Source organism: Tachypleus tridentatus, chromosome 8 (genome assembly GCF_004210375.1).
Source record: "Tachypleus tridentatus isolate NWPU-2018 chromosome 8, ASM421037v1, whole genome shotgun sequence".
Classification (NCBI taxonomy): domain Eukaryota; kingdom Metazoa; phylum Arthropoda; class Merostomata; order Xiphosura; family Limulidae; genus Tachypleus; species Tachypleus tridentatus.
The window spans coordinates 54,629,083-54,652,315 of record NC_134832.1 but is presented as its reverse complement, the minus strand read 5'-3'; the positions used below and the strand labels follow the sequence as shown (position 1 = coordinate 54,652,315).

The window sequence follows — 23,233 nt, the reverse complement described above, 5'->3', positions numbered from 1 at the left end:
TCATTTAATCATATAACATCGCCGATGGAAGCTTTCAGTTGAAAAGCAATGTTTAATCCAACAGGTGGAGTCTAACCTATCGAGAATGATTTACACAGAATGAAAGTCCATTTCGAGCACACACACACACAAAGCTCATTCCTAGTTTTCGGAAAACAATGAAAACGTAATTTCCAACTGTACGTACAGAGAACGTTTATCCTTTTTGTCTAGAAAATAACTTAAAATGTAATTTCCGAAAAATGAAATAGACCTGCATCAGTTTTTCTCGAGGCTGGATTTTAAAAATTTCTTCAAGATGTGTTTACTTATATTCCTTTACAGTACCTCATTTATACTCTGTATTTGTTTGTTTGTTTGTTTGTTTGTTTTGAATTTCGCACAAAGCTACTCGAGGGCTATCTGCGCTAGCCGTCCCTAATTTAGCAGTGTAAGACTAGAGGGAAAGCAGCCAGTCATCACCACCCACTGACAACTCTTGGGCTGCTCTTTTACCAACGAATAGTGGGATTGACCGTCACATTATAACGCCCACACGGCTGAAAGGGCGAGCATGTTTGACGCGACCGGGATTCGAACCCGCGATCAAATTTTGGAGAAACGTGAATTCGTAAATGTTTTTCTACTATTATGAAACAAGGAGACACGTGCCTGACGACACCCTTTATTTACAAAACTAATAACTGGACTACAAAAACATTGCAAACCTATATTTGGCGACACTTTCGCTAAATACAGGACTAAAATCATTCAATGAACGAGTTTTATTTCCTTGTGACTTCTCTTTTAAAAACAAATCAGCATTTAAAAAATAGCAGCGCTGGATTACGAAAAATTCACCTTTGAACTAAAGACGTGCGTACCACAAAATACTGAACATACTGTTTATGTATTATTGAATCCGACGGTCTGGTTTTTAATCAAAGAAACGTACGCAAGGTTTAAATCCGCTGTTAATTAAAGAATTTTCTGTACTTCAAAATATTCGCGTTAAGTATAAAACGCAGTTTTCCACTAGGCTGATCACGTGGTTTCCGTGAATTCTATAGCTATTCTAAATTAGTGGTCTTTTCATTGTGAAAGAGTGGGGCGTGACTTAGTTAGCTCTAGTTGTTTAACTCACTAATTATATAGAATTACATAAGATGAAGACGAGATGAATGAGTGTGCTCTTGAATGTGTTATTAACTTAGAAAGTGTAGCAAAATTTGATTCAATAGTTTCTTGGTAGATTTATGCAAGATTTCAAAAAAATTGTTTATCTGGTGATGTTTGTTTATTAATGGAATTTCTTATAACCGAGGCTGGTGTCCTTTTATGTATTTGCACAAGTTAATAATATAAACGCTACGTGGAGTTCGTTTAGACTTCATTTAAACAATTGCAACACTAATATATTTATTTATTTTCCTACCAATGTTTCGGAGTCTTCCTTTTTTGTTTTTAACTAGTAAATCAATTAATATCTAAGGCAAACTTTAGGCTTACGTATGTTGCATAAGAATGCTTATAGAATTACAGATTTTTATCATTCGTGCAATTCACTTCTCTTGGAGCGTTTGAAAATCTAAATAAAAAAGTGAAATGGTGTTATAATAGATGAAAAAAAAAGTTACGTGTGACCTTCTCAAGGTCAATGAAGTTTCTTTGTCCAGTTGCTTTTCTTAAAAGTTATACGAGCGTGTTAATCTGACCAACATCGCAAGATTAAATAAAAATATCACAACTTGTTCCTTTTTTCTGTCTTTTTAAAACCCGAATGGACGCCTGAAGCAGATTTGACGAATCAAATGAAGCCAGCTGCGAATCGATTACGTCGAAAAGTTCAACACTAATTCACGACCCCCCTAGCTTAAACCTTTTGGAGGCGCTACATCAACCTACAAGCTGACCGACTGGCTGCCAGGAAGTATTTCAGGTCGCTTTTATTGTGAGTGTTCTGTAAGACCCTACGTAAAAGAATATTGATGACTTTCACAGCTTGTGAACATTAAGCTGCCTAGGTTACCAAGGCTTTTCAGATTGGATCTTGTCAAGTGGAAACATGAGGCTTAGCCAGCTGGACATTTTTCTTTGGAGTTGGTTATGTGTTTTACGCATTATAGACAAGGAAAAACAAATTGTGTCCTTTAATACGATTAATGATTGAATCTGGAGAAATAAAGTCCTTGTTCATGAGAAGCAGTTATTTCGAACAATAATATAGATTAAACAGATCAAAGACGTAATAAAAATGTTGTTACTTTTATTGTTACAAATGTTCCAAAAATTCAGTATTTAATAAAACGAAATATATATTTTTAAAATTTGACTTTAACTCATATTGGCTTTCTTTAACAAAAAAAAAAATAAAAAAAATGTCTAATACAGTATTACAGAGGTCCGGCATGGCCAGATAGTTAAGGCGTTCGATTCGTAATACGAGGGTCGCGGGTTACAATAGCGGTCGCACCAAACATGCTCGCCCTTTCAGCCGTGGGGGCGTTATAATGTGACGGTCAATCCTACTATTCGTTGGTAAAGAGTAGCCCAAGAGTTGGCGGCGGTGGGTGGTGATAACTAGCTGCCTTCCCTCTAGTCTTACACTGCTAAATTAGGGACGACTATCGCAGTTAGCCCTCGTGTGGCTTTGCGCGAAATAAAAAAAAAAAACAAAACATTTTTGAGCAGTTAAAATACACAGCTTTTCCTTCTAAATGGTGTTTATGGAAAGAATGAAACCTTATATGCATTTAAACAAGTAAACTTCAAATATCCCTGTTATTATATCTTTCTAAATATTAGCCCATGTGGTGGCCACACCGCGGCTCCTTGACATATAATGTGTAGCTCGCGGAAATATGTTAGCTAAGCTCCTTTTTATAACACAATTAATATAAAAGGTAAATACATAATTTTCAAGCTTTGAAATTATTTACCAGGTATAAACTGAGTCTCCACTGGATTAAAACGTAAGTTTAATGTTCATAGTGAATAAATGTAGTTAGGAATTGAAATCCTAATTTTAATGCTAGATTTGAATGAGGGATTAAAGAAATTTCGGATCAGCAAGGATTACATTCAAACGTAAGTTTAATGTTCATAGTGAATAAATATAGTTAGGAATTGAAATCCTAATTTTAATGCTAGATTTGAATGAGGGATTAAAGAAATTTCGGATCAGCAAGGAATTGTGCTGGAGAACCGGTAATCGTACAAGTCTGTGCTGACAATGTTAGTTTTAGTTATTGTGGCGTGTGTGGCTGTGTTGCGGGCAGTGAATTTAGCGGAGTGTTAGTGTGATCCTGGGCGTTGTAGAGTTTATTTGTGTTGCGCGTGTTGGAGCTTATTGTTTCTTTTCACTTTAATTTTTTAGAAGTGTTTGTGAACCTTTTGTGAAGGAAGATGGCGTTAAGTTGTAAGAAGCAAAAGTATGAACATGAAAACAGAAAGTTTAAGCCAGAGTGAGAGGAAAATTTTGCAATCACCGTTTAAGGAGGTAAACCTTTGTGTCTTATCTGCAATGTGTTACTCAGTCTTTACGAAGCCAATAACTTGAAACGTTATTATGAAATACATCACAAAAACATTTCGTCTGATTATCCACCTGAATCAGAATTACTGAAAAACAAGTTAACTGTGTTAAAATCAATACTAAATAGCCATCAGACACTGTTGACAACGTATGGTAAGGAAGTTGAAACAACAACTGAAGCTAGTTGTATTATATTGTGGAATACTGCTCGTGCTAAACGCTCATATTCTGGTAGTGAATTTGTTAAGAAGAATATAGCTGAAGTTGTTGCAGTGTTAGATCCAAATAGCACAAAACTTCAGCGACTAATAGCACAAACACCAGCTTCACGCCACACTGCAGAGAGTCGTATCTTCCAGATCAGTGCTGATGTTGCAGGCAAAATGCAAAATGATGTAAAGAATTCTCTTGCATTCAGCTTAGCCCTTGACGAACATACAGACGTACAAGACTGTCCACAACTGGTGGTATTTATTCGTCATGTTTCGTCTGATGTAACTGTGAAAGAAGAGATGTTGGGCTTACTGGCACAACTCGTGGTGTTGACATTAAAAATGCGCTTGACAGAACCTTAACAAATGCTGATATTCCACTGGATAAACTCGTCAGTGTTGCAGCAGATGGAGCACCTGCAATGGTGGGAAAAAATGCAGGATTAATTGCAGTTTCTCCCTGTTCATTGCATTGTTCATTGTGAACACCTGGCAGCCAAATACTTTAAGTATGAAGATGTTATGAAATTTGTTCTTGAAATTGTCAATTTCATACGTTTAAATGGGAAGACCCACCGACAGTTCAAAATGTTTATTGAAGAACTGGAGCTTGAAGATAAAACCAGTGATGTCTCTTTCTACTGCATTGTGAAGTGGCTGTCAACCAGTGATGTCTTTTTCTACTGCATGTGAGGTGGCTGTCAGTCAGCAATGTCTTAAATAGGTTTGTGAATCTATTGGAGCCTTCTATTATTTTGCTTGAAGAAAAGAAAATATTTTATCCTCAACTGGGAAATGATGAATGGATGCAAGATCTAATGTTCCTTACTGATATAATGAATCATCTGCAAACTATCAACTTGGCACTCCAGAGGAAGGATAAGATTTTTTTCTGATCTTATTCAGACAATTTTCAGCTTTCAGAATAAAATAAGACTTTTTCGAAGAGACATATTGTCAAGAAACTTCAGTGACTTTCCCAATCTCAAAAGGAGAGTAAATACATTATCTGATATTGAAATAAAAGACCACAAACCGGAAGAATACAAAGATAAATTACAAGGACTGCTTTATAATATCCTGGACAGGTTTGAGGACTTGCAAAAACTGAAACCCTGCTTCACCTTTCTTGTAAATCCATTCATGGTTGATGTGATCACTGATGGTTGTCCAATTCTCGAACCTCTGGTTACAGAGCCATCTGCTGTGGAAATGGAACTAATAGAACTACAGGAAGACCTGGATCTAAAGATCCCATTCTACAATTGAGTTTTGGAAGCAAGTTCTTGAAGTAAAATATCCTGAACTGAAGAAAACGAGTGTGCGACTTATCTCACTTTCCAGCACAACACAATGCTGTACTCTGTAGTGATGTTTGTGAAGTCATTGTGCAGTCCTTACAAATCAACACCTGACGGAGCTAATTCGTACAGCCTTGACAACATATAAATCGGAATTTCAACGACTCACAACCAAGATGGAAACTCACAAGACTTCTACTAGCAGTATATGGCCTGATAATTGTATTAATATCTGTTTGTGTCAGAAAAAATAATAAAACTAAAATTTTGTAAGGTGGTATCTGATTAAAATATCTGTAATTTTATTGTTTTACATATTTTTCTCCATGTTTTGACCAGATATTTACTGAGACAAATAAATATCGTTAAATATTTATTTAACCCTTTTATTTTTATTTTTGGCAGTCTCATTTAATGTTAATGAAATGAAAATTTGCATACTTTATTCATATGTTTCCGTAGTTCATTACCACATTAAATATGCTCAATATAATTAAAACAATAATCAGCCAGAATTTTGAAAATATTTGTACTTTGTGATTAGTGAAACTAATATAAATTAACAGTTTAAAAAACTACATACATTAATAGTTATTATTACGTACATGTATTTATTAATATTTATACCAAATTTATGTAACAATGTGCATCTAACAACAAACACATATGTGTAATATTTGTTCTCAAACATCTGAAGTTTATCGTATGTGGCACTTACGTTAAGCAAGTTTGGCCGCCCCTGGGCTATACCCTAGTACTATACCCTGGGCTATGTTATCGTTTTTTTCAACTTTTCTCTGTGAATATAGATTTTATTACTTCCTTCAATCCAATTATTATTTCTAATATGTCCATACTTGATTGGCTGAAAGACGAACAATTCTAAATGACGTAGTTGACAATGTGATACTTGGTTGTCTGATACGCGACAAGTAATAGTAATCACAACATTATGTTTAACCTGAAGATGGGCCTGGCATGGCCAAGCGCGTAAGGCGTGCGACTCGTAATCCGAGGGTCGCGGGTTCGAATCCCGGTCGCACCAAACATGCTCGCCCTTTCAGCCGTGGGGGCGTTATATTGTGACGGTCAATCCCACTATTCCTTGGTAAAAGAGTAGCCCAAGAGTTAGCGGTGAGTGGTGATGACTAGCTGCCTTCCCTCTAGTCTTACACTGCTAAATTAGGGACGGCTAGCACAGATAGCCCTCGAGTAGCTTTGTGCGAAATTCCAAAAAAACAAACAAACAAACAAACCGTTCAATAAAAATTACTCAGAAAGTATGAAAGAAAAGGACTCATGACGAATAGCGGACTTTGAGGTTCATTGGAGAAATAAATAAATAAAAATAATTGGTTACTTTTAGTGATAATAAAAAGGACTAGAAACATATAATGGTTTTAATAGCTGTAAAAGATACACGAAGTCCTTTTACTTCCTTCATTTTTAAACAAATATAGCTAATACACTAAAAGGATTCTTTTTGTGTCCATGGGTTTTGTATTCTTGACAAATAGAGTTGTTCTAAACTCACGACAGTTTGTTTTCATTTCTAGGCATCCGTTTTGTTTTATAACTGCTGGTATCGATTTTCTGATAATACGTCTTCAATATGTTTATTTCTATACAAACATATGCCATATGAATAGCACCGAGTTAAATGAAAAAAATATTTTTCTCTTCGGTTCTGGTCTTATGTAAAACACTGAGAAGCTAGAACTTTTAAAAGTCACGCTGTCATGCTTTTGATCGTATTTCACTCTATTTTTTCAAGGCGCAGATAGCCCTCGAGTAGCTTCGCGCAAAATAAAAAAAACAAAAAAAACATTTTTTTTTCAAGCTGATACCGTGTTATTGGTTGTCTTACAAGTAATACCCTATTTTACTACATGTGACACAAGTCGTTTTTAAAGGCATTATTCTGTCGGTATTTTGATTAACTCTGTAGCGACCTGTATGAATTAATTTTCGTGTAAACCACCAGGGAGAGATTTCTGTTGCTTCTTTACGTGGAACAAAGCTTCACGACGGGTTATATGTGCTCTGTCAACCTCGAGTATCGAAACACGGTTTCTAGCGTTGTTGGTCCGTAGACGTATCATTGCGCTCTTAGGGAGTCACCAACTTAAAATTCTATAATATTTACAGGTTTGCTAAATATTATTAAAAAACACACTTAAACTTACAGAAAGGGCAAATATTAATTAGATCTTCATTTATTCAGTTTAGAAAAACAAGCGACGCGGAAGTTTGCACGTGTTTTTTTTTGTGTTGCTGTAAAACAGAAAAATAAGATAAAAGCACATTGCAAAATCTGTTGCAATAAACTAGTATCATGGAATTAGAAACCGGTGAATTAGTAACATGTGTAAGGAAATAAGGTACATTGTATCTGCATTGTTCTTCATGGTAAGTTTAACCTTGTCACTATACTGTATGCCAATACTCACCAGATTGTGAACTAAGGTTTATTTACTAAGGTTGCTTCTCCAATTTATATTGTTAATTAATATCTCTGAATACACCTGTGTCTGTTATTTCTAAGCTACCGACTGTAACTGTCTTAAGTGGCTTATAGTTATTAACTACACCTATGATAACATTATTCCTTTGATTTGAATTAGCGGTTTTTGGGCTTTATTAATAACTATTTTTACAACATAAAATTTTGTGTCAGAAGTAAAAAAAAAACCAAAAAACATTACGAGTTATTCTGAAAAGCACGAAATATTATGCTCAGCTCTTGTGGAAAATATGACCATTAAAATATATGTATAGCAAGTTTTAATAATTTTCGTATCTATATACAGAGGTTAATGTAAGGTCTTTGTCTTGCTTAGATATTACTGTTACTATGGAATCACCTGTACGTGTTATCCCTGAAACGTAATTTCCTGTGTGATAAGTTTTATCAAATAAACCTTAATTTACACTTTTGAGTAAAAAATACCGATTATCACACGAACCAAACCTCGTTGATATGTGTATACATTTTATTACAATTATACACACACTCGTATATGTCAGTATATACATACGTATAAACACAAACTTAGTACGGCGGTAAGTCTACGGATTTACAACGCTACAATCAGGGGTTCGATTCCCCTCGGTGGGCTCAGCAGATGGCCCGATATGGCTTTGCAATAAGAAAACACACACATACCCATGTGTGTTTTGTTTAGGATCAGTATAATTCAATACAGTCATTTGAAACGTTTCATTTATGAAGATACATGATTTTCCTGATTTAGTTGTTTTTTGGTGGCCAATGCGACAAAAAAGATAGTTTAATTTAATTATGTCTCTCACAGTCATAAGGTATTCGAAGAGCATTTATCAAGAGAAAGATAGCGCCACCTACTAAATTATTAAATATATATATTTTTTGCCATTGCGATGGAAAATTACGAAAATTAATAATATTTAATTTAGCCCTTATTTTACCACTCAAAACCGCGTGTAAAATTTTAGACACTTTTGACAAACAAATCTAAATATAAATAATCGTTTCCTGTATATCGTAAAAACAAATAAAATTGAAAGCAAATAAGTTTTTTTTTTAAATCACACCAAACATGCTGGCCCTTTCAACCGTGGGGGCGTTATAATGTTACGGTCAAACCCACTATTCGTTGGTAAAAGAGTAGCCCAATAGTTGGCAGTGGGTGATGATGACTAGCTGCCTTCCCTCTAGTCTTAGGTGGGCTCAGCAGATAGCCCCATGTGGCTTTGCTATAAGAAAACACACACCCTCTAGTCTTACACTGCTACATTAGGGACGGCTAGCGCAGATAGCCCTCGTGTAGCTTTGCACGAAATTCAAGCCAAACGAAACCAATCTTTTTTTCGTCCAAATTATTAAATCGAATTAGAAAACAATGAATCTTAAAATCAATTAGGATTAATTCTTGTTCTTCCACTTCATTGATATATTTAAATTGTTTTATATTTTTGACGGATGGTCATTGATGTACTAAATGGCTAGGAGAGACCTAACTTTAATAATAGTAGTTTTATTACAATCAGTATTCTCTTGAACTAATGAACAAAAATAATTTCATTACAAAATACTTTTCACGCAGCTGTTTCTTAAAAATACGGATGTCTTCAATTCAATCAAGTCTAAAAAATATTTCTTCAGAACTATCTTCAACGAACCAGTCTCTACCAGTTCGTCTGAAACACAATGAAATGACTGCTTCAGTCGAAACGTTCTAACGTTTACGAAATTCTGACTATTAATAATAATTAATAATCTAGAAACCGAAACGAATAAAATGACAGCACAACAACGTTGGCAGCCATCTTGAACTTCTAAAATATGTCCATTTGTAAGAACACCCAGTTGAATAAAGTTCACAAATTAAAGTACTAACCACTTTAAAATTAGTATATAGATTAAGCGGAAAGATATACTATCAAAGATTACTTCAAAAGATTGTTCAAGAAAGTCATATAGAAGGAATATTTGAAGGAATGAGACTAGGTCTGAAACTGAATATTTTAGAGATGGTAAAGGATGAGCGAATGAATTTCGAGTTGATATCAGTACAGTCCACTTAACGGGTAACTATATTCTTGGCTGGTCTCACACCCTTTAGAAGCTGACTTTTCATCGATGAATATATCTAATGTTCTTGTTTAAATACTAATGCCGAATGTTAATTTTTTAAAAGTTGAACGGTTTGTTATGTTCAAAATCTATAAACGTTTCAAGTCAAATATCTGTAGTTTGCTGATTAATAAGCGTTAATCATGGCTACAGCTTCCGATGTTTATAACATACTAACTGTAGTAAACCAACAATATATAATGTCTCTCAGCATGTCGGTTTATAATAGTGAAGGCGAGGTTCTAGAAATTTCAGTTGGCAACAATACAAAACATATATTGTTGATTTTTACATCCGAGAATCTTCTAAATTTAAAGAATAGACGGGAGTTTCACAACACATATTTAAAACTATAAGCTACATGCATTTCTAAGTATATATTTAACTAAAACAAACAGTTTCTGTTTAAACTTGTTTGAACTGTAAACGTTAAATTTAGTTTATCACACAAAAAAGGGTTTCGAAACCAGTGTTAGATAGAATACAGACAACTCATTGAGTAACTTCATGTTTATGATAGTGAAGGCGAAACCAGTGGTAGATAGAATACAGACAACTCATTGAGTAACTTCATGTTTATGATAGTGAAGACGAAACCAGTGGTAGATAGAGTACAGACAACTCATTGAGTAACTTGATGTTTATGATAGTGAAGGTGAAACCAGTGGTAGATAGAGTACAGACAACTTATTGAGTAACTTGATGTTTATGATAGTGAAGACGAAACCAGTGGTAGATAGAGTACAGACAACTCATTGAGTAACTTCATGTTTATGATAGTGAAGGTGAAACCAGTGGTAGATAGAGTACAGACAACTCATTGAGTAACTTCATGTTTATGACAGTGAAGGTGAAACCAGTGGTAGATAGAGTACAGACAACTCATTGAGTAACTTCATGTTTATGATAGTGAAGACGAAACCAGTGGTAGATAGAGTACAGACAACTCATTGAGTAACTTCATGTTTATGATAGTGAAGACGAAACCAGTGGTAGATAGAGTACAGACAACTCATTGAGTAACTTCATGTTTATGATAGTGAAGGTGAAACCAGTGGTAGATAGAATACAGACAACTCATTGAGTAACTTCATGTTTATGATAGTGAAGACGAAACCAGTGGTAGATAGAATACAGACAACTCATTGAGTAACTTCATGTTTATGATAGTGAAGGTGAAACCAGTGGTAGATAGAATACAGACAACTCATTGAGTAACTTCATGTTTATGATAGTGAAGACAAACCAGTGGTAGATAGAGTACAGACTACTCATTGAGTAACTTCATGTTTAACAACAAACTTTATTTTTGTGAATACAGCCATTAGGTGTTATTTTCAGCTGCCTGAGTAACAGAGAAAGTCAATTATTCATAACTGTTTTGCACCGTAAAGCAAACTTATTCAAGGCATTTATTTCTATTTGACTGATTTCAGTCTCAAAATACTGCAGGAGCGACCTTTCGTTAGGGTGAAAATAATTGCAAAAATATATCGCAAAATGGGATAAGAAATGACAAAACAAAATATCCGTTGAATTTAAGGAACGATCACACATTTCAACTTCCACACAGCTTATTAAATTAACGTTTGTTTGTTTTTTGAATTTCGCGCAAAGCTACACGAGGGCGATCTGCGCTAGCCATTCCTAATTTAGCAGTGTAAGACTAGAGGGAAGGCAGCTAATAGTCATCACCATCCACCGCTAACTCTGGGGCTACTCTTTTATCAACAAACAGTGAGATTGACTGCACGTTAAAACGTCCCCATAGCTGGAAGAGCGAGGATGTTTGGTGACGGGGTTTCGAACCCGTAACCCTCGGATTAAGAGTCGAGTGCCTTAACCACCTGGCCATGCCAGACCACTACGTAATTCAAATGTTTCAGTTTTATATTTACCGAAATATTAGATCTTTAATAAATGGAACAACAACAACAATCAATAAAACATACACAGCTAAAAGTTGCACGATAAAGATATATACAGATTGCCAAACCTATGCCGTCTAAGACACCTTACAAGGCTTACAGAGATCTAGTGTTAATTCTCTGTCATTAACATTGTAAGTAACTTCGTTATTTGGTTGACCTATTCCCACATGCACCATACGTATTTTAACGTTATTTGGTTGACCTATCCCCACGTGCACCACACGTATTTTAACGTTATTTGGTTGACCTATCCCCACGTGCACCACACGTATTTTAACGTTATTTGGTTGACCTATCCCCACGTGCACCATACGTATTTTAACGTTATTTGGCCTCAAGCTCAACACTGACCCTCACTGTAAAATGATATCCAATACCTGAAGTGCTGGTCAGTTAATCTCAAGAGATCATGGAAAAATTGACTCTAAAAACTTTGGCAAGTTAAAAATAGAAATAATTAGGTTAACCACTAATTCAGTGAAACGATCAATGATTAGGTTAACCACTTACTCAGTGAAACGATCAATGATTAGGTTAACCACTTACTCAGTGAAACGATCAATGATTAGGTTAACCACTAATTCAGTGAAACGATCAATGATTAGGTTAACCACTTACTCAGTGAAACGATCAATGATTAGGTTAACCACTAATTCAGCGAAACGATCAATGATTACATTAACCATTAATTCAGTGAAACGATCAATGATTAGGTTAACCACTAATTCAGTGAAACGATCAATTATTAGGTTAACCACTAATTCAGTGAAACGATCAATAATTAAGTTAACCACTAATTCAATGAAACGATCAATGATTAAGTTAACCACTAATTCAGTGAAACGATGAATGATTAAGTTAACCACTAATTCAGTGAAACGATCAATTATTAGGTTAACCACTAATTCAGTAAAACGATCAAAGATTAGGTTAACCACTAATTCAGTGAAACGATCAATGATTAGGTTAACCACTAATTCAGTGAAACGATCAATTATTAGGTTAACCACTAATTCAGTGAAACGATCAATGATTAAGTTAACCACTAATTCAGTGAAACGATGAATGATTAAGTTAACCACTAATTCAGTGAAACGATCAATTATTAGGTTAACCACTAATTCAGTAAAACGATCAAAGATTAGGTTAACCACTAATTCAGTGAAACGATCAATGATTAGGTTAACCACTAATTCAGTGAAACGATCAATGATTAAGTTAACCACTAATTCAGTGAAACGATCAATTATTAGGTTAACCACTATATCAGTGAAACGATCAATAATTAAGTTAACCACTAATTCAATGAAACGATCAATGATTAAGTTAACCACTAATTCAGTGAAACGATGAATGATTAAGTTAACCACTAATTCAGTGAAACGATCAATTATTAGGTTAACCACTAATTCAGTAAAACGATCAAAGATTAGGTTAACCACTAATTCAGTGAAACGATCAATGATTAGGTTAACCACTAATTCAGTGAAACGATCAATTATTAGGTTAACCACTAATTCAGTAAAACGATCAAAGATTAGGTTAACCACTAATTCAGTGAAACGATCAATGATTAGGTTAACCACTAATTCAGTGAAACGATCAATGATTAAGTTAACCACTAATTCAATGAAACGTTCAATGATTAAATTAACCACTAATTTAGTGAAACGATCAAGAGAAGATAACATTAAAGCATGATCAGACTAACAATGAACTCAGTTATCGACATCTGAAATATTTGCTGTTCGTCTAAGAGATAATAATTTGATCTCATTTAAAAACTTTACAAATAAATAGGTTTGATGGATAGTTTGGAGTTTTAACCACATCCTTAGGGTCAACAAATCTTTTTTACAATTTCGTTTATTACTTGCTTAATTATTTCTTGCAAAAAATAAAAGAAAATAACAATCTATAATTTCTTCTCAAGGAAAGATATAGTTTGCTTGAATAACTTTACCGTTCTGTCTCCTAACTGATGGATCCTACAGTGAAGGTATGCGGCCTTTCCCAGTGGCGCTGTGACGTTGCGGCTGGTACTGTTGTCGAAGTAAGGACGATGATAAGGGTCATCCCAGTTGGAGTTTGGTCTGGATGGAGGCTCCACCTTCGACATTTGGAAACTTCTCTCAGTTCGCAGTGTTGGATCAGACACCGTGTTGACATGTTGGACTACAAATAACAAAATGTGTGAAAGGTTTAAGAAAGTCCTTGTTGCCTCCCAGTTTCGATCAGTTTCTTTAACTGATTTCAAAATTTCTTTCGCTGTGTCAAAAATAATTACTGACATAAAATAATTCATGTTTCTTTATTTCTAAAAGCTAAGCACTTACACGTATATTAGCATTTCTAATCTCGTAGATGACTTCTGCTTTATTTCTCAGTTTCTCTTCATGTTAAATGTTGCACGATATGCATATTTTTAAAACTTTATTTGGAGCTTGTGTACATTTTAAAACTTGTAGAAAATAAAGAATTTTTAACATTGTTTGCCAGTGTTTTTACGTGTTAAAACTTGTAGAAAATAAAGAATTTTTAACATTGTTTGCCAGTGTTTTTACGTCTTAAAACTTGTAGAAAATAAATTATTTTAAACATTATTTGGTGTTTCAACGAGAAGCCTTGTATCACCAGGTGGGTTAAGGCGTTCGACTCGTAATATGAGGGTCGAGGGTTCGAATCCCCGTCACCCCAAAATGCTCGCTCTTTCAGCCGTGGCGGCGTTATAATCTGATGGTCAATCCCACTAATCGTTAATAAGAGAGTAGCCCAAGAGTTGGCGGTGAGTGGTGAAGACTAGCTGCCTTCCCTCTAGTCTTATGCTGCTAAATTAGGGACTTCTAGCACAGATAGCCCACGTGTAGCTTTTCGCAAAATTCAAAAACAAACAAACAAGTTTCCACGATTTAAAAATTATAAAACATAAAGGATTTTTAACTTTATTTGCCAATGTTTTTACGTGTTAAAACTTGTAGAACATAAAGGATTTTTAACTTATTTCTCGTTGATTGTATGTGTCAAAGGTTGCGCAAATTGACCTCTATTTACTTACTAGTCCGTTATAACTCTGTTACTGTACATAAAGACAGATACGAGTTCTGGGAATTTTCAGACTTAACAGCTCCTTCTTTCATTCACTGGCATTTTCCACAAAAATCTAAATGCTACACGTTTGTAATTCAACTTTATGTTTTAGGTTATTTCAATTGCGCAGGTTTTATATTCTTTTCTGTTTGCTTGAAGTGTTGCACAAAGTCACACAACGGGCGCTATTTGTAATATGCCCACCACGGGTATCGAAACCCAGTTTCTTGCGTTGTAGCTCCGCAGACATACGGTTGTGCCACCAGTGGGCGTATGTTTTGTAATATTTTTTATCCTCATTACAAGATTTTTGGTTAATACGTTTCTTCTCGGTATTTGTAATTGTAGAAAAATTCATAAACCGAAAATTATAAACTCAAACCCTATTTCTTCAGTAATACCCCCACAGCATTTTCAATGGAGGGTTTAGTTTATTTCAACAGAAGTTAATAGGAAAACAACGACTGTGAAGACATGCTTTATGTCTGCAGAATCTCCAGGTTTATGCTCCAGGCTAATGTATTTTGACTTAAATTATTAGAGTACAGTTATAAGCTGTATAATAGGTTGGAAAAAAACATATGTGAAACTTGTATCGAAGACTTCATAGACTTACGTGTAGGAAATAACCCTCGTTCAATACCTTTATCAGCTTTAGGCAATATATATATGTGTAAGAACTTTTCGCTTTCCAATATTCTGAAACTAAAGCAATAATAACATTAGATGGCGTTCTTTTCTTTATGGCAGCCCACTCAACTAGATCGTTGTTATTAATTAATTAATCGAAAATTTATTAGTAACAAAATTACAGAAAGCTGCATGTTTAAGGTATAAATTTGTCATACAGTTCTTGGAAAATACTGACACTTGATATGTGTTCTGCTGTCGTATTAGTGAAACGTCTATAATTCATGAGCAATAAGTCAGCGGCGGTTGCTATAGCGCTGCGATATGGTATTTGAAATGAGCAGAGGAAATTATCTTTCTACAAGCAGAGAATCAGAAAAAAACATTTACGGTAAAGTGGGTATATTTATTACAACAGTACTTCTTTTAAATACAGGATTTCTATAATAATACAAAATAACTATTATTGCAGACAGCGAAATCTATAAGTCCATTTTTCTTACGATGTGTGTGTTTTATATCATAGCCACATCGGGAATTTTTTTTTTGCCATCGAGTGGAATCAAATACCTGATTTTAGTGTTGCATTTTTGAAGGCTTACCGCTGTCCCACTGTTTGTCTTAGGCCTAACATTAGTTAAGCCTTTATGAAATACGGCCAACATTTAGTTAAGTCTTTATGAAGTGGGTCCTATATCTGCGCTAGCCGTCCCTAATTTAGCAGTGTAAGACGAGCAGAAAAGCAGCTAGTCATCAGCACTCACCGCCAACTCTTGGGCTACTCTTTTACCAACGAATAATGGGATTGATCGTAACATTATAACGCCCCCACGGCTGAAAGGGCGAGCATGTTTGGTGTGACGGGGATTGGAACTCGCGACCCTTGAATTACGAGTCGAGTCATTTATCCACCTGGTCATGCCGGGCCAGTTGTTGTTTAGAATTAAGCATAAAGCAACACAACTTGCTATGTGTGCTCTGTCCACCACTGGTATGGAAACCTGGTATTGTAAGTCCGCAGACATACCGTTGTGCCACTAGGGGAAAAAAAAGATAAATTACTTCTGTAACTTGAGTACTTTTGTCGCTTTAGTTTAGCTCGGGCTAAACTTTACTGTATTTAATATTATTGATGAATAAATGTGTTATGTTATTCTACGATCTAGCGTTACGTTTTCAAAATGAAAAGCTTTTGATATAATGTTGTAGAAGATGTCTGTTCTGGTATATTTACACATGCCTTCCGTTGAAATGAAGTGTGCGCATTTTCAATACTGAGTATTGTTACAATAGACGTTTGCTATAACATCAAACTTTTTTTAAAACCACATTGAAAATACTTCAATCACTTAGTAAGTTCATTAATTTGTTTTTTAAATCATAATTCAGGATGATTTTGAAATCGTGTATCATAGGAGTAATTTCGGGTGAGGGGCGTGTACGATGGTAATTTACTTCATGTCGTCGGGACAATGACTTTTTCGTGATGTGTAGTGATTACCACGCCTTTCCACTTAAATTTTATTACATCACAGCAAAGACGAAGAAAAAAAGATGTAACAGCCACCCGATTCTTCAGATCTAGTTCAGTGGATTCAAGTTTTTCTATATGAAGAATTTCGGATGAATTTCACGCAAAGCTGCACGAGGACTATCTGCGCTAGCCATCCCTAATTTAGCAGTGTAAGACTAGAGGGAAGGCAGTTAGTCATCACTACCCACCGCCAACTCTGACATGGCCAGGTGGTTAAGACACTCGACTCGTAATCCGAGGGTCGTGGGCTCGAATCCCCGTCACACCAAACATGCTCGCCCGTTTAGCCGTGGGGGCGTTATAATGTGACGGTTAATCCTACTAGTAGTTGGTAAAATAGAAGCCCAAGAGTTGGCGGTGGACAGTGATGACTAACTGCCTTCCCTCTAGTTTTGCACTGCTAAATTATGGTCGGCTAGCGCAGATAGCCCTCGTATAGCTTTGCGTGAAATTCAAAAACAAAAACAAAACAAAGTACAGTGCATATCATCGGGCACACTTAAGGTTAAATGTTGTTCTATGTTATCATGACAATATTGTGTAAAAGCCGTTGACCATCCACTCGTAGTATGCACAGTTGATTTGAGGAGCAAATGAAAACTGTCCAGTAACAAGAGTTAACTTCTCGTATCTCAGTGAAGCACTTTCTAATGGATCGTATATTTCACGGAGATACTTGACAGTAGAAGCACTTCTAGTACCTTGTTATTCTCGGAAATATCCACGGTAGGGGAAATGATAAAGCTTCTAACACAAACGATCTCATACTTTCAACCAAACTGGAGTTACAGCTATAGACACGACGGTACCAGTGAAGCGAAAATCGATTCGGCCAATGTTAATTATTTTATTTATCTTTGGCTAATGCTGGGAGCCAAGCTTATATCATGTGTTGTCAGTGTGGACAGTAAATTTGGCAAGTTGCCATACTTAGTGCCTGTGAGTGTCTGCCTCCTATATTCTCGAGCATATTTTGTTTTTCTGGAACTTACGGACGCTGCTGTACATATACACACACATGTATGAAGAAGGTAAATAGAGTTATTCCATTTATAAACATCCGCTCTATATATTAGACAAATATTCACTGATTTAATCCTGATTTCACCAGTTGGTTATCCAAAAAAGTTAGCCAGCTATACAGTCAGTGCAAGATACGCACTTTTGTTGTTAACATAACAGAGCAGGGAAATGGAAACAACTTGTTTCTTACCGATAAGTCAAATTTTCATATTTCTTACCAACAGGACAAAACTATCTGTTTCTTGGGTATAGTGCACAATTAAATGTTCCTTGCCAATAGGATAAAACTATAACGTTTTTACAGACAGTATAGAACTATGTGTTTCTTACAATAAGAACAAGATTCTTACCAATAGGACAAAACAATATGTTGCTTAACCACGTGTCTTATCGACAGGGTAGAACTATATATGTTTTACAGATAAGACAGAATTGCGTGTTTCTCTAGGATAGTACAAAACAAAGTGTTTGTTTTTAGAGCAAAACCACACTGGACTATTTGCTGTGCCCACCACGGGAAATAAAATTCCTGATTTTGACATTGTGAGACTCACCGTTGTTTCCTGGGGGACAAAACGCTTTGTTTCTTACCAATATAGGCGCGGCATGGCCAAGCGTATTAAGGCGTTCGACTCGTAATCCGAGGTTCGCGGACTCGAATCCCGTTCGCACCAAATATGCTCGCTCTTTCAGCCGCGGGGGTGTTATAACGTGACGGTCAATCCCACTATTCGTTGGTAAAAGAGTAGTCCAAGAGTTGTCGGTGGGTGGTGATGACTAGCTGCCTTCCCTCTAGTCCTACACTGCTAAATTAGGGACGGCTAGCGCAGATAGCCGTCAAGAAGCTTTGCGCGAAATTCAAGAACAAAGAAACAAATCTTACCAATATATGATAGACCAGAGTGTTTATTAACTGAAGCTATATGCTACTCGCAGACAGGCACAAAATATATATTTCTTACCAACAGGGTAGAACCATGTGTATCTTACCAATCGACAAAATAATACTCCGTGTTTCTTACCGATTGGATGGAATCACGTGTTTATCACTGATAGGACAGAACTATGTAGTTCTTACTGATAGGATAAAATTGTACTTCTTACTCATAAGATACAATTATGTGCTTCTATACCATAGAAGAGAACTCTGTGTTTCTTACCCATAGGATAAAACCAAGTGCTTCTTACCTAGAGGATAGAATTAAGCGTTTCTTATCGATAAGAAAAACAATGTTTCCTGCAGTTGATTAGATTGTTTGTTTCTGAATTTCACGCAAAGCTACACGAGGGCTATCTGCGCTAGCCGACCCTAATTTAGCAGTGTAAGACTAGAGGGAAGGCAGTTAGTCATCACTATCCACCGCCAACTCTTGGGCTACTCTTTTACCAACAAATAGTGGGATTGACCGTTACATTATAACCCCCCCACGGCTGAAAGGGCGAGCATGTTTGGTGTGACAGGGATTCGAACCCGCGAATCTTGGATTAGTCGAGTGCCTTAACCATCTGGCCATGCCGGGCCAGATGATTGGAAAAAAAGTTGTTTGAAAATTTGATTTATACGCTTTTCGTATCCTTGGTTTATTTGTTTTTTACAATATTTTGATAAGAATTGGTCATACATTGAGAAAGTTAGGAAATCGGTTTTTGTTGCTTTTAAACGATATATCCTCATGATGATGATGAATTTAAACACTCAGTTTCTTCTTCTCATCTGTAATTTTATTTTTCTCCATGAGTACATACGTACTTCCCTGATATTAGGTAGTTATATGTAGCTACATAAGTAACAATGTGGAAGATGTTGGGTACCAGTTAACTGTCACGTGTTTTAGCTCATATTATTATGCGTACATCGGTGAAAACCAAGTAGTGCACTAAGTCTCTTGCATAGAATGAAAAGAAAACAGCATCATATCACAGCTTATTGGGATTAACTCGAAATTGATAAGGCTTAATGTCTATTTAAAGTGCATTACGGCTACTTTAAATGCATCACATTCCACTGCACTACTAGTAATGCAACGTGAGATTTGAAGAGACTACTTCGATAAATCGATAAGTTTATATTAGCCGGATCAAAGAAGTTTCTAAGTGCAACGTTACGAATTGAAGAATTGTGACCGAAACGTTAGAATCGTAGATAATTGGTTTTGGTGAGAGGTAAACACTGTTGCCAAAGTTGGACTTTGAAAAAAATCTGAGTCCTTCTGGGCTTAGAAAGTTGTGTTGAGGGATTGCTCGCTGTGGGCTTATAACATTTGTGCTGAGGTATACCTTTTTGTGGGCTCATAACATTGTTATTGAGGCATACCTCGTTGTGGGCTTGTAACATTTGTGTTGAGGCATACCTCATTGCGGGCTTATAACATTTGTATTGAGGCATACCTCATTGCGGGCTTATAACATTTGTGTTGAGGCATACCTCATTGTGGGCTTATACAATTTGTGTTGAGGCATAGTTCACAATGGGTTTAGAAAGTTTGTGTTAAAACATAATTGCTGTACAGAATGATCCAGTCTTTCTTTTCTATCAGCTTTTGCATATATTTTAAAGATATTATGAATTAAAACTTTTACATGTTCATACGTTCATAAGTTTAACAGCGACCATCTGTTTCATAAGTTATCGTCGGCCTGTTTATATGAGTGTGTATAAAAAGGTAAAACATAAACATGGTATATCTAGTAGATTACCAAAAGCTGTCTTTCAACGAAACGGCAGGCTGCACGAAGCTCACAGACTTGGCTGTTCTGTAATTACGTTTCAGTAGCTTTGATGTTCTATTTTCATCATTTCTGACGCTAATTAACTACATAAACATCACTTTATGTATAGAGTACTAATAGAGGTGTAATCGAAACAAAATGAGAGGTCAAGAAGTACATGTTGTCAACCCAGGTAAGGCTAACTTTTATATTATACGTTTTTTGGTTTGGTTTATTTTGAATTTCGCAGAAAGATACACGAGGACTATCTGTGCTAGCCGTCCCTAATTTAGCAGTGTAAGACTAAATGGAAGACAGCTAGTCACCACCACCAACCGCCAACTCTTGGGCTGCTCTTTTACCAACGAATAGTAGAATTGACCGTCGCATTATAATGCCCCCAAGGATAAAGGGGCGAGTGTGTTTGGTGTGACGGGGATTCGAACCCGCGACCCTCGGATTACAAGTCGGATGCCTTAGCCACCGATCCATGTTGGGCTGGGCCTATACGTTTTTTGTTAAAGCTAAAATGAATATCCCGGGGAATATTGGCGAAATAAGGATAACCCATTTCTGTGAGCCATGTGGTTTCTGTTTCTCCTCCCGTGGCATTTCAAGAGAAAGGTAATTCCCCATAATGGTTAACAGCTCAAACGCGACAGTGAAGTTTATAAAAGGTATATATATATATATATATATATATCTTCTAAATATTTTGTGATAATCAAATAATGTCGAAAAGCAAACGTATCTCTTATCTACAGACATTAATTCTGTATGCACAGATATATGTCAGTAATAATAAAATAATGTGAAATTTATGTCAGCCTGAAACACGTCAGGATAATTCTGTTAATGGCTACGTTTACAACTAGACATTTACTCGGCTTAAAGCTGCGCACGAGTCCGCACCCACAACATAAACTAAAATAGGAGTTTTGTTATCTTCATTTTACGGGTTTAGGCCCATTAACTCTTTACGTTTAAAACAGGGTAATCCAATTACAATAAAATATAATTATACGCCTAAAATTATACCACGTACAGCAGTAGTACACAGGAAAGTTTCCCGCTATTCCGGGATTCCGGACAAGTTCATAGATTAGAATTGACTTTCACTAGTTTCTAGATTGGATGGAGGGGAGGGGGGGAGGATTTTTGTAAGACTTCTCGGAATAGTTTGGTTCGAGTCATCAGACATGCTGAGTCGAGTTCAAAAAAATGACACGATCATAAAGGAAAGTACCCCAAACTTCGAGTTTTCCTTGAACGTTAAAAAACATCACTAGGCCTGACATGGCCAAGCGTGTTAAGGCGTTCGACTCGTAATCCGAGGGTCGCGGGTTCGAATCCCGGTTGCACCAAACATGCTCGCCCTTTCAGCCGTGGGGGCGTTATAATGTTACGGTCAATCCCACTATTCGTTGGTAAAAGAGTAGCCCAAGAGTTGGCGGTCGGTGGTGATGATTAGCTGCCTTCCCTTTAGTCTTACACTGCTAAATTAGGGACGGCTAGCGCAGATAGCCCTCGAGTAGCTTTGCGCTAAATTCTAAAACAAACAAACAAAACACCATTTGGATGATATACAAAGACGAGATCTGTTAGAGAGAAATCCTGTGACACAAAAACATTAAATCAGTTTCGCCATCTTTGATTAAAGGAGGAAAATATGGAAAACAAAAATCTTGTACATTGTAACGCTTTCCGTAGCTTCATGTAACGCTTTCTGTAGCTTCTCATCAGAATGACAAATTTCCAACAAAACAAACGTGCGTAACCAAACAGACTGAACGTTAGTGAAAATGTACAACTGAACTTACTGGAGTTTTTAATCTGAAGAGAAAAGAATAAATGGGTTAAAACTAATTTAAGACCACCTTCAGAAAATTAATTACAGGTCTCCCAAGTCTTTATCTGTGCTATATTTTCGACTCTACAAACTTTATTAACGTTCTCAGATTCATCTTATATTTTCTGTATCATAGAATACTGCATTTAGTGGTTTGATGCAATAGTAGGTCACTTTGCTACACACGGTGTCTGTAAATTTACAAATTTGTTAACGTACGTTTACGAGAAAGGAGCCTCGAACCTCTGTTACAGTGACTAAGAGGAGTCTATTAGATCGAGGAAGAAGATACAATGTAATACACTGGGAAACTCATGATAACACAGTACAGACTAAAACATGCTGGGGAACCCATGACAACATGGTACAAATTAAAACATGCTAAGGAACTCATGACAACACAGTATCGACTAAAACATGCTGGGGAACTCATAACAACATAGTACAGATACAAACGAGTTTCAAAACATTCAAAAATAAGTGTTAGGACAATTTTTGGACACCTATTCTATCAAACAGTAAGACAGCAAATGGTCCAAGATATTATTTAAGCACGAGGGACTGAGTACATTTGTGAGCCAGTTGTGAAACATCTCTGTAAAACAAGATATTCATTCTAATAACCAATTATTACAAGGGACTTAGTACATTTGTGAACCAGTTGTGAAACATCTCTGTAAAACAAGATATTCATTCTAACTTTGGGTAAAGTTACCCCAAAAAAAGAAAAAAAACGACAATTTCCCACAGCCGTGGGTAGTTTTGATATGGTAGCCTCGTCTTCCCATCATCCTCCACAAGCTCTTTGGTTACTCTCGTCTGACCGTA

The 23,233-nt window shown here is 36.1% G+C and overlaps 1 protein-coding gene across 1 annotated transcript in view; it reads right to left on the bottom strand.

Moving 5' to 3' along the window:
* Positions 1 to 13,488: 13,488 nt before the first annotated feature.
* LOC143223911 (uncharacterized) overlaps positions 13,489 to 23,233 on the bottom strand; it is a 53,942-nt gene continuing 44,197 nt past the window's right edge. The window contains exon 2 of the mRNA XM_076452386.1: positions 13,489 to 13,748. Coding sequence (XP_076308501.1) covers positions 13,489 to 13,748 — 260 coding nt within the window. The remainder of the gene's footprint in view (positions 13,749 to 23,233) is intronic.